The 13,059-nt window shown below is 47.0% G+C and overlaps 1 protein-coding gene across 1 annotated transcript in view; it reads right to left on the reverse strand.

Moving 5' to 3' along the window:
* The window catches only part of LURAP1 (leucine rich adaptor protein 1), a 17,509-nt gene extending 5,197 nt beyond the window's left edge, over window positions 1-12,312 (reverse strand). The window contains exon 1 of the mRNA XM_017881746.1: window positions 11,860-12,312. Coding sequence (XP_017737235.1) covers window positions 11,860-12,057 — 198 coding nt within the window. The 5' untranslated portion in view covers window positions 12,058-12,312. The remainder of the gene's footprint in view (window positions 1-11,859) is intronic.
* Window positions 12,313-13,059: the final 747 nt, after the last annotated feature.

Here is a 13,059-nt window from a genome sequence, read left to right on the forward strand (position 1 = left end):
TTTTTTTTTTTTTTTTGAGACAGAGTTTCGCTCTGTTGCCCAGGCTAGAGTGCAGTGGTGCTATCTTGGCTCACTGCAAGCTCTGCCTCCCAGGTTTCACGCCATTCTCCTGCCTCAGCCTCCCAAGTAGCTGGGACTACAGGCACCGGCCATCACGCCCAGCTAATTTTTTGTATTTTTAGTAGAGACGGGGTTTCACCATGTTAGCCAGGATGATCTCAATCTCCTGACCTCGTGATCCACCCGCCTCAGCCTCGCAAAGTGCTGGAATTACAGGCATGAGCCACCGCTCCCGGCCACATCTCTTTCTGTATTTGCTCTAGTTTCTGAAATATTTCAACTTCATCAACTCCTTTTTTTTTTTTTTTTTTTTTGAGACAGAGTCTCACTCTTGTCGCCCAGACTGGAGTGCAATGGTGCATATCTTGGCTCACTGCAGCCTCTGCCTCCCAGGTTCAAGCTATTCTCATGACTCAAGCTCCCAAGTAACTGGAATTACAGGTGTCTGCCACCACATCTGGCTGATTTTTGTATTTTTAGTAGAGATGGGGTTTCACCATGTTGGTCAGGCTGCTATCGAACTCCTGACCTCAGGTGATCCGCCACCTCGGCCTCCCAAGTGCTGGGATTACAGGAATGAGCCACAACACCCGGCCTATTATCAACTCTTCAATTTTTCTTTTTTCTTTTCCCCACCATGATGTGTTTATTTCGAAGTGTTGTTTCTACTTATCTGAATGTTTTCCTTTTTTACAGCTTCTTGTTTTTGTTCATGGCTACAATATGATCTTTTATCTCTTTAAGGATATGCTTAATGATTTTTACAAGTTCATATCGCTCTGTATTATCTCCATTTCATTCAAGTTGCTTTTTCTTTTCCTTTTTTTTTTTTTCTTTTTGAGACAGAGTCTCATTCTGTCACCCAGGCTGGAGTGCAGTGGCAGGATCTCGGCTCACTGCAACCTCTACCTCCCGGGTTCAAGCAATTCTCGTGCCTCAACCTCCCGAATAGCTGGGATTACAGGTGCTCACTGCCACGACCAGCTAATTTTTGTATTTTCAGTAGAGATGGGGTTTCACCATGTTGGTCAGGCTGGTCTCAAACTCCTGACCTCAAGTGATCAGTCCACCTCGGCCTTCCAAAGTATTGGGATTATAGGCCTGAGCCACCATGCCTGGCCTCAAGTTGCTTTTTCCTATTTATTTAGGTCTATATAGAGAGTCAGATGTCTATGATCTTTTTTTTTTTTTTTTTTTTTTTTTTTTTTTTTTTTTGAGACGGAGTCTCGTTCTGTCACCCAGGCTGGAGTGCAGTGGCCAGATCTCAGCTCACTGCAAGCTCCGCCCCCCGGGTTCACGCCCTTCTCCTGCCTCAGCCTCCCGAGTAGCTGGGACTACAGGCGCCTGCCACCTCGCCCGGCTAGTTTTTTGTATTTTTTAGTAGAGACGGGGTTTCACCGTATTAGCCAGGATGGTCTCGATCTCCTGACCTCTTGATCCACCCGTCTCGGCCTCCCAAAGTGCTGGGATTACAGGCTTGAGCCACCGCGCCCGGCCAGATGTCTATGATCTTTAACTGCTGCTCACACTTCAGAGTGGATCTCTGCAATGACTAGAAACCGTGTATGTATGAAGCTTGCCAAATCTGAGCCTCACTACAGGATGATCTGATTGGGCTGTTTAATTGTAGGTCTAAAATCTGTATCTTTTTTTATTTTCTCTTGAGTTAATCATATTCCCCATATTATACCACTCTAGAGAGTATAATTAATGTAAGCAAGGCTGCCAGTATCGTAGGAGCCAAGTAGGGATAAAGGCTTGGAGAGGTATTTCATGATATTTAGTACTTTTAAAAGTTTTTGTAGAGACAAAGTCTCTCTATGTTGTCCAGGCTGGAGTGCAGTGGCGTTATCATAGCTCAGTGTAGCCTCAAACTCCTGGGCTCAAACTCCTCACCTCAGCCTCCCAAAGTGCTGTGATTACAGGCGTAAGCCATTGTGCCTGGCCGTATTTAGTATATTTTTATTTAGTCCCTCTTGTCTTCAACTATGCTGAGTGTCTTTTAATCTACAGACCTTCTGTTCTATTATATATATATATAAAGTTATTCGTCACTTAACAACGGGGATATGCTTAGAGAAATGCACCATTAGGAGGTTTTACTGCTGTGCAAACATGAGAGTGTAAATGCACAAACTAGATATTTTTAAAAATTTATATACTTTTTAAAATCTGGAAAACAAAATGTCCCAGCACAATTACTATCAATCCCTACTTGATACGCTATGCCAATATCAAGTGCCATATATCATATTTGTATATATGCTGCATTATAATCTTATGAAATCACTATGGTATATGCTGTTCATTATTGACCGAAACATCATATAAATATGTGTATATATATGTGTATGCACTTATATACATACACAATAAATGTTTTATACATATATGTGCATATATACACACACGATAAATGTTTATTTGACATATGTAGTCTATCATTGATCAAAATGTTTATATGGTAATCCCAGCACTTTGGGAAGCAGAGGAGGACAGATCACTAGAGGTCAGGAGATTGAGACCATCCTGGCTAACACGGTGATTTTGATACCCCGTCTCTACTAAAAATTACAAAAAAAAATTTAGCCAGGCGTGGTGGCTCTCGCCTGTAATCCCAGCTACTTGGGAGGCTGAGGCAGGAGAATCACTTGAACCCGGGAGGCAGAGGTTACAGTGAGCTGAGATGGCGCCATTGTACTCCAGCTTGGGTGACAGAGCGAGACTCTGACTCAAAAAAAAAAAAAATTTACATGGATGTTTATATGTTATATGTAGTCTGACATTGACCAAAACGTCATTGTGTGTGTATGGTGTATGTGTATTTACATATACAGGTCAGATCCCACAGGTCACACACACAATAAATGTTTTTTGTATTTGAAAAATGTTTATTGAATTATTCAGGAAATAACGGCTTTATTCACATCTATGATAAATCAGAGTAAAACCAAGTATTAATATTTGTACATTGAGGCCCGGCGTGGTAGCTCACTCCTGTAATCCCAACACTTTGGGAGGTTGAGGCGGGTGTATCACCTGAGGTCAGGAATTTGAGACCAGCCTGGCCAACACGGTGAAACGCTGTCTCTGATAAAAATACAAAAATTGGCAGGGTATTGTGGTGCACGCCTGAAATCACAGCTACTCAGGAGGCTGAGGCAGGAGAATCGCTTGAACCCAGGAGACAGAGGTTGTGGTGAGCCAAGGTCACGCCACTGCACTCCAGCATAGGCAACAGAACAAGACTCTGTCTCAAAAGATATATACATATATATTCGTACATTGAGAAAATTAGGCACTGGAATTAAATGGACCTAAATTTGAGTTCCAGTTTTGCCATTAACGAGCCATATGAAATAAAAATGTATTTATTCATTTATTTATTTATTTATTTATTTTTTGAGACGGAGTCTTGCTCTGTTGCCCAGGCTGGAGTACAGTGGCATGATCTTGGCTCACTGCCAGCTCCGCCTCCCAGGTTCATGCCATTCTCCTGCCTCAGCCTCCCGAGTAGCTGGGACTACAGGCGCCCACCGCCACGCCCGGCTAATTTTTTGTATTTTTCGTAGAGACGGGGTTTCACCGTATTAGCCAGGACAGTCTCGATCTCCTGACCTCGTGATCCGCCTGCCTCGGCCTCCCAAAGTGCTGGGATTACAGGTGTGAGCCACCATGCCTGGCCTAAAATTTATTTCTTTAAGCCTTTATTTCTTTATTATAATATGAGGTACTCTCTAAAGGTATGTCACGAGACATCGAAGGAACATATTAACATGAATAGCATACCATCTGACAAGTATAATACTATAAATCAATAAATGGTAGGCTATTTGGCTCTACATATTACTATGGTCGACTTATTTACTATATGTGATGTGTGTGTGTGTGTGTGTGTGTGTTCAGGTTTTCATTCAGTTTCTGGCTCATGAGGCCCATAGCCATTGTTACAGTTTTTGTTATAATGCTGGGGCACTCAGAAGTAGGCTTCAGGAAACAGAGTCTCTTTCTGACTTTCTCCTGCTCTCCTCTCACCTTCCCAGAGTAGAACTCCAATCTGATTATGGGTCATAAGACCCCCATTCCAGAGAGGGTCCTGACTCACACCCTGGAGGAAGGAATGCCACAGAGAGAGACCAATAAGAATCTAAACAGACAGGCTTTGCTGGATTTAGATCAGACTCTTTTTGTCCAATTGCATTTTGATATGGTTGTCCATGTTTCAATCGTGGACAACCAATAAAGTCTCTTTAAAAGGCCCAAAGGACCAGGCACAGTGGCTTAAGCCTATAATCCCAACACTCTAGGGGACTGAGGTGGGAGGATCGCTTGATCCCAGGAGTTCGAGACCAGCCTGGGCAACATAGGGAAACACTGTCTCTACCAAAAAACAAACAAACAAAAAAAAATTAGCTGAGTGTGGTATTGCACACCTGTAGTCCTAGCTACTTAGGAGGCTGAAGTGGGAGGATTGATTGAGCCAGAGAAGTATAGGCTGTAGTGAGCCGTGATTGTGCCATTGTACTCCAGCTTGGGCAACAGAAGCAGACCTTGTCTCTAAAAATAAAAAAAGGTCCCCAAGGACAGGATTCAGGGAGCTTCCAAGTAGCTGAACAGATGGAGGTTTCTGGAGGGTGGTGCACCCAGGGAGAGCACAGAAGTTCCGTACCGCTTCCCATATGCCTTGCCCCATGCATCTCTTCATCTATATCCTTTGTAATATCCTTATAATAAACCAGTAAATGTGTTTCCTTGAGTTCTGTGAACCACTCCAGCAAATCAATCAAACCCAAGGAGGGAGTCATAGGAACCCCAAGTTGAAGCTGGTCGGTCAGAAGGTCAGGAGGCCTAGACTTAACAACTAGTGTCTGAAGAGGGGGACAGTCTTGGGGACTGAGTCCTCAACCTGTGCGATGTGACACTGTCTCCAGGTAGACAGAGTTAAAATTAAATGAGTAGACACCCAGCTGGTATATGCTGCAGACCTGATTGCTTGCGTGCTGGTGGGAAGAAATCCTCACATATTTTGGGGTCTTCTGTATTAATGATTATTGTTGTGTCGTATTAAGTGAAAAAAACCACACAGTTTAGGGTTTTCTAAACACTATGGCAAAAGCATACAACAAAATTTTATACCTGAAATTGTGTTTTTTGTAAGAATATCACAACTCTAATTCAATTAAACAAATGACTATTTGGTACATGGATTTGCTAATAATTACAAGATAATGGAGAAATTGTCCCTGCTTAATAGAAGCTTGCAGTCTCAATAAGGGGAGATGAACATAAATAACTGAGATATCACAGACTGTACAGACTATTAATAACCTGATAAAGGAGATTATCTTCAATTATTTCATCCTGGAGACAAATATATGAACAGTGAAAACGACTGTCCTAGTCCATGACCAAACTAAATACATTAAACAAAGCTCCTCATTTTGTCCTGCTGTTTTCCTCTCCCTCCTTTCCTTCCTTTCTGCCTTCCTCCATCCCTCCCTTCCTTCTTCTTTCCAAAATTTATATCTACAGTACGCTGAGACGCGGTGGCTCATGCCTGTAACCACACAGCACCTTTTGGGAGGCTGAGGCAAGGTGGATTACATATGAGGTCAGAAGAGTTCAAGCCAGTCTGGCCAACTGGCAAACCCCATCCTCTACTAAAAATACAAAAATTAGCTGTGTGGTGGAGGGTGCATGTAATCCCAGCTACTCAGGAGGCTGAGGCTGCAGTGAGCTGAGATTGCGCCACTGCACTCTAGCCTGGGCAGCAGAGCGAGACTCCATCTCAAAAAAAAAAAAAAAAAAAAAAAAAAAAGAAAGAAAGAAAGAAAAAGAAAAAAAGAAAAGAAAACAACAATAACAAAACTTACATCTCCAGTCTTCTGCTAGACAAAGAAGTAGCTGGCACCTGGTTGCACAGTTAGGGAGGGGATCTTAGAATATGACTTTTAAACATTCAACAAGCCCTTTTGTTTTCAGCCCCAGTTGTGCCCCCAGTTCCAGAAATACCTAGTGCTTCCAACCCCTAAGACCTTTAAGGGTTTTTCAGTATCAAATGTGTTGCTTTGGCAGGGTGCAGTGGCTCACGTCTGTAATCCCAGCACTTTGGGAGGCTGAGGCAGATGGATCACCTGAGGTCGGGAGTTCAAGACCAGCCTGACCAACATGGAGAAACCCCATCTCTACGAAAAATACAAAATTAGCTGGGCATGGTGTCACATACCTGTAATTCCAGCTACTCGGGAGGCTGAGGCAGGAGTATTGCTTGAACCTAGGAGGTGGAGGTTGCAGTGAGCCAAGATAGTGCCATTGCACTCCAGCCTGGGCAACAAGAGCAAAACTCTATCCCCTCCCCCCCCCAAAAAGAAAAAAAGTGTTGCTTTTCAGTTTTCTCCACTGCTGGCTTGGGACTGAGCATTTTTTAGGTCTGAGTTAGTTACCACTCTTCCTTCTGCATTTCAGCTTCCAAAATTTTGTTCCTATTACCTTGTCTCTTATTCTCATTGTCATAAGGGCTTCGTGCCTTTTATTTATTTTATTTATTTATTTATTTATTTTCAAGATAGAATTTTGCACAGTTGTCTAGGCTGGAGTGCAGTGGCGCGATCTTGGCTCACTTCAACCTCTGCCTCCAGGGTTCAAGCGATTTTCCTGCCTCAGCTTCCCAAGTAGCTAGGATTACAGGCGTGCCACCACACCCAGCTAATTTTTGTATTTTTAGTATGAAGTTTTAATATGGGGTTTCACTATGTTGGTCAGGCTGGTCTCAAACTCCTGACCTCAGGTGATCTGCCTGCCTCAGCCTCCCAAAGTGCTGGGATTACAGGCATAAGCCACCGTGCCCGGCCCTCAATCTGGTATCTTGAACTAGAATTCCCACTGATTTTATTCATTCTTCAAGCCCCAGCTCAAATGCCACCTCCTAGAGGAAGTCTTCCTTGCCCTTCCTCGAGATGGAATTAATCCATTCTGTTATGGAACCAATATTTATCGTTTTTTATAGGCGTGGCACTATGTTCGATGAAGAAAGAAAAGGCATCATTTCTTACCTTCAGAGGGTTCATAATCTAGAGGGTAAGATAAGACAATGAAGCTAGCACTTAAAATTCAGTGTGGTTGGTTGGGCATTGTGGCTCAGCCTGCAATCCCAGTACTTTGGGAGGCTGACACAAATGGACTGCTTGAGGTCAGGAGTTTGAGACTGGCCTGGGCAACATAGGAAAATCCTGTCTCTATTAAAAAAATAAATAAGGGCCGGGCGCGGTGGCTCACACCTGTAATCCCAGCACTTTGGGAGGCTGAGGTGGGCGGATCACGAGGTCAGGAGATCGAGATCATCCTGGCTAACACGGTGAAACCCTGTCTCTACTAAAAACACAAAAAATTAGCCAGGTGTGGTGGCGGGCGCCTGTAGTCCCAGCTACTCGGGAGGCTGAGGCAGGAGAATGGCATGAACCTAGGAGGTGGAGCTTGCAGTGAGCCGAGATCACGCCACTGCACTCCAGCCTGGGCGACAGAGCAAGACTCCGTCTCAAAAAAATAATAATAATAAACATAAAAATAAATAAGGCTGGCAGGGTGGCTCACACCTGTAATCCCAGCACTTTGGGAGGCTGAGGCAGGCAGATCACTTGAGGTCAGGAATTCAAGACCAGCCTGGCCAACATGGTGAAACCCCATCTCTACTAAAAATACAAAAATTAGCTAGGCAGGTGCCTGTTATCCCAGCTACTTGGGAGGCTGAGGCAGGAGACTCACTTGAACCCAGGAGGCGGAGGTTGCAGTGAGCCGAGATCACGCCATTGCACTCCAGCCTGGGCGCCAAGAATGAAACTCCATGTCAAACAAACAAATAAATAAATAATTTTAAAATGAAAAGTTCAGTGTGGCAAATGCTAGGGGAAACAACTGCTACACATAGGACTGTAGACACCTAGAGGGCCATAACCTAACCAGGTCAGGAAATGCTTCCTAGGATAAGAGACATGAGCCGAAAATTGAAGGTTAAGAAGGACTCAGCTAGGATGGGCACAGTGGCTCACACCTGTAATCCCAGTACTTTGGGAGGCTGAGGCAGAAATCACTTGAGGTGAGGGCTTCGAAAGTAGCCTGGCCAACATGGCAAAATCCCATCTCTACTAAAAATACAAAAGTTAGCTGGGTGTGGTGGCACATGCCCATAGTCCCAGCTATTCAGGAGGTTGAGGCAGGAGAATTGCTTGAGCTTGGAAGGCAGAGGTTGCAGTGAACCGACATTGTGCCACTGCATTCCAGCCTGGAAGATGGGAGTGAAACCCTGTGTCAAAAAAAAAAAAAAAGGACTCAGCCAGACAAAGAGGTGGAGAGAAGCATGTCAAGCAGAGGAAACAGCCTGTGCCTCCTTCCAATTTGAAGTTGCCTTTCCAGAGCACAAACCCAACCACATCACTCTACCGTCAAGACTCTTCCAGGAGGCCCTTCCTGGGTTCTACCATCTCTTATCATCCTGTACTAGAAATGTTCTTCTGTCTCCCTCCTTCCCTAACCAGACTGTGAGCTCCCTGAGAGCAGATCCTGCTCAATCCATTTCTGGTGCTCGGCCTAGGGCTAAGGAGGTCCCATTCAGTTCTGTGATTCTCTTGCCTTTACTATCCTTGACCCCTTTGATGGTTCCCAGGATTCAGGGGTCTGGGTGTACTGTATTGCTGGGAAATGAATCTGAGAGCAGATTTTATAATCCTGTGACAGTGGGATTCCCTGACTGTGACAGCATCACTCCCAGAATAGAAGAAAGCAAGGCTTTCTTGCCAGAAAAGAAACACTCTTTTCACACCATCTCTTGAAGAAAATAGAGTATAGGATAAACAGCTCAGGAGAGAGGCAGCCTCAGAGGCAACTCCAAACCCAATTCTCCTTCCAAGGAGATTCAGGCTCCCTACTCCTCTCCTTAACATCTACATATCAGACTCTCTGCCCAGCACTGGGGTTCTGTATGGTTTCCTCATTGCTCAGTCCAAATCAGGCCCTGGGGTAAAAGCCTGGAAATCCTAGTCGGAGCTCCTAGAGCAGGGACTATCAGAATATTGTTACCACAGAGTTTCTTACGATCATCTGGTTCCACAGTCCCCAACTCCCTCTACTCCCTCCACCAAGAGGAGGAAAACTGAGGCCAGGAGAGAGATAGAGTGCTGCTCAAGACCACGAAATGTTTCAGAAGCAGAGCCAAGACTTGAACCCGTGCCTTCTTCCTTGCCTAAAGCTTTTCTCAAACTGCCTCTGTGGAGGTGGGTTGTCATAGCAACAGTTCTTTGGGTGGGAGAACTAAGAAGAGGTTGCCACTGTTTCCCATTCCCACATATCCCAGTCTGGCTTGTTCACTCAACCTTTGAATGGTGGGTAGAGGAAGAAAGCAGGAGGGATGAGGCCTAGAGGGAGGACTGACCTTGGCCTCAAGGGTAGGCCTCCTGCTTTGTGCAAGGAAAGCTGGGAGAGGAACAATTGAAGAACAGTCCTTAGAGAGCTTGAACCAGTCCTGCCTTCATTAGCCCCAAGGGAAACCCCTTGCCCCACTGCTTGTTCTTCCTGGGTGCAACCCAGTAGGCAGGGCAGAGCACAGGAAGAGATTAATATTAATAACATCCTGGCCTAAGGAAGGAGAGAAATAGGATGGGGATCTCTCCTCGTTCTGGCCCCAGAAGGCTCCCTCCCTTGTGCCCTTTCTCGGGCAGCCTCAGGCCCCAGGCAAGCTGGGTCAAGAATACAGAGAGACAAAATCAAAAGTTAAATGCAGCCCCTTAAAGTTTACAGATCGTTTCCACCAAGGCAGAAAAGTGAGCCAGAGAGACTAGGCGTGGCTCTTCCACTGACTCCCTATGTGAGTTCAGAATCCACAAGCACGTTTTATCTGTAAGATGGGAGAAATGATAACCAGTTTTCTCATTTCAATGACATAAAATGTGTTTAGACTATCTGGCACAAAGCAGGTCTCAAAGGTAAAGATGCAAAGTACAGTCAGATGATCTGGGTTCAAATTATGGCCGTGCTTTTGTGTGATCTTGGGCAGTTATTAAACTCCCTGTGCCTCTGTTTTCTTTTCTCTTTTCTTTTATCCTCCCTCCCTCCCTTCCTCCCTTCCTCCCTTCCTTCCCTCCTTCCCTCTCTTTTTTTGAGACAGGGTCGAGCTCTGAGCTCTGTCACCCAGGCTGGAGTGCAGTGGTGCGATTTCAGCTCACTGCAACCTCCTCTTCCTGGGCTCAAGTGATCCTCCTGCCTCTGCCTCCAGAGGAGCTGGGACTACAGGCATGCACCACAACACCCATCTAATTTTTGCAGAGACAGAGTCTTGCTTTGTTGCCCAAGCTGGTCTCAAACTCCTGGGCTCAAGCGATCTGTCTGCCTCAGCCTCCCAAAGTGCTGGGATTACAGGCGTAAGCCACCATGCCCACCGTGTGCCTCAGTTTCTTCATCTATAAAATATCACTTACTTAACAGGGTTACTGTGGAGATGAAGAGAGTATCAAGTAAAGTGCTCAGCAAGCTGCCTGGCACATGTGCTGGGTGAAAGTTTTCAAACCAACTAGACAGTCTAGGTAGGCTCTTACTAGGCCTTGAGCTAAAGTTTGTACAGCGAGACAAAGGCAAACCCTTGCTTAGGTGGGGACAGTCACAGCCTTGCTCTGGAGAATTTGGCACTCACCTCCAACCTTCAAGGCCAAGTGCACACTTGGCATTCAAGTCCTTCTCCCAGAGGGCCTTTCCTGGCTGCTCCACCCACCAGACTCTCTTCCCAGTCTCTCAGCTCAGGCATTAGAGCCCTGGCTGGTCTAAGAGCCCCCATGACTTCCTTCCCCTGCTCCTTCACAGACCAGCTTGGCACAGGCTGGGCACACAGTGGGGGTCCAGAAAGACTTATTAGCTGACATATTCACTGTGGGCTCCTGGTTGTAAGCCAGGAAGCCGATAGCAATTCCTCAGTTCCCCAGAACTGGCTGCAAAGTAGCGGCAGGTGTAAATCACCCACTTCACCGGAATCAGGGCCTTGAGGAACCTGCCAGGGCCTTGGCTGCCCTTTTGGCTCTGAATCTAGACCAGCAGCAACAGAGAAAGGGGAAGGTTGCTGTTTCCTCTTCTCCCCAAGAATGTACAGATGAGATCCAAATATCCAGTTTACCTGGGAGATTGGGTGGGAGGAGACTGGGTCTGAGGTGAGGGAATCAGCACCAATGGTGCTATTACTCTCTGTTCCTGCTATGGGTCTAGGAACTTTCCATTACTTTAAGTAGGGCTGGGGGATGTAGAGGAAACGGAGAAGGTTTTCAGTGCCCCTGGTCCAGGTAGTTTTCAGCAGATAGGCCCCTTTACCCACATCTTTTCTGTGCTGAACACTGCGGGCCTCACAGGAACTAAACCCTTTCCCGGTTAGCAGAAGGAGAAAAAACCGGTTGCCTTACAACGGGGACTGGGGAGGAATAGGTGGCCCATACGGGCGGGGGGAATTTGTGCTGCGTTGGGTTCTCAGTACTTACCAGTCCGCATCTCTCTCCTCCCAATTATTTGGCAGGAATAACTTCCAAAACCCACTGCTCCCACCCGAAGTCCTCAGGACCCATCAACACCCCCACTCACTCTTGGGGGACAATTAATGGATGTCACTCCATCTCCACCCCAGCGTTTACGGATTGATCTGGGAGGGATTCTGAGCAGTTAGGTGGAGAGTTTTAACTACCTCCTCTCCAGCTTAACTCTGGGAGCATGAGTTCGTCCCTCCCGGCCCTAAACTGGGGACTCGTCCCCTTGGCCCATGGAGTCTGCACTCACCAGCTCCATCTTCAGCGCCATGATCTTGTCCCCCAAGTCGTGGCCGGTGCTAGGCGTCCCTGGGAGCAGCAGGGCGCCAGAGGTTCCCAGCTCACACTCGCCTCGCAGCCCACGGAGCAGCCCTTCAGGGGTCTTCCTGCCCACCTTACCCTCCACATCCCGCAGGTCAGGCGTCTGGGACTCCACAGTTCCCTCCATGCGGGCCCAAGCCTGAAAAGGGCTGGGCGACCGGACGCCGGGAACCGGCTCGCGGGGGTCCTCCCTTCGCCGCTGCTAAAGCGGAGCAAAACCGGTGGGTCCCCGCCCGCGCGGGGCGCGGGCGGGAGGAGGGTGCCGTAACACTCAGAAAAGCCGCGCAGCACCGTCTGTGGATATATTCGAGTGCTGCGCACATAACCTCTGGCCCCGGATTGCGTGGGGCTGGGCAGTTCTGGAGTTGGACCTGAAAGAGCACTCGGAGACCTCAGCTCCTTCGCCCCACCCTGGCACTGAATCCAGCCAGGCACACAGCAGGCGCCCAATACATGTTTGCAGAATGAAGTCTAAGCAGCTTCAGTCAGAGATGTGGGAGTTTAAGGAACAGTGGTAACAGAGAGCTGCAGAAGGCTTGGAAGTCTTCCTGGAGCAGAGAACTGGGTCTAAAACGATGGCTGGATTTTAGTTAGACACACACACAACACCCCAGGGGCTAGAATTCAGACTAACGGAGTAGAAAGGGGCAACCAGTATTGAAGCTGAAGAGGTCCACATTGGGCTTACAAGCAAGATCCTCCTTAAGCCTGACTGTGCATATGAATTATCTGCGGATCGTTTTTTTTTTTTTTTTTTTTTTTTGAGACGGAGTCTTGCTCTGTCGCCCAGGCTGGAGTGCAGTGGCCGGATCTCAGCTCACTGCAAGCTCCGCCTCCCGTGTTCACGCCATTCTCCTGCCTCAGCCTCCCGAGTAGCTGGGACCACAGGCGCCTGCCACCTCGCCCGGCTAATTTTTTGTATTTTTAGTAGAGACGGGGTTTCACCGTGTTAGCCAGGATGGTCTCGATCTCCTGACCTCGTGATCCGCCCGTCTCGGCCTCCCAAAGTGCTGGGATTACAGGCTTGAGCCACCGCGCCCGGCCCTGCGGATCGTTTTAAAATGCAGGTTCTGATTTTGTAAATCGGGGTGGGGCCTGAGATCCTGCCTTTTTTTTTTTTTTTTTTTTT

This window comes from Rhinopithecus bieti, unplaced genomic scaffold (assembly GCF_001698545.2).
Source record: "Rhinopithecus bieti isolate Rb0 unplaced genomic scaffold, ASM169854v2 scaffold_12155, whole genome shotgun sequence".
NCBI lineage: Eukaryota > Metazoa > Chordata > Mammalia > Primates > Cercopithecidae > Rhinopithecus > Rhinopithecus bieti.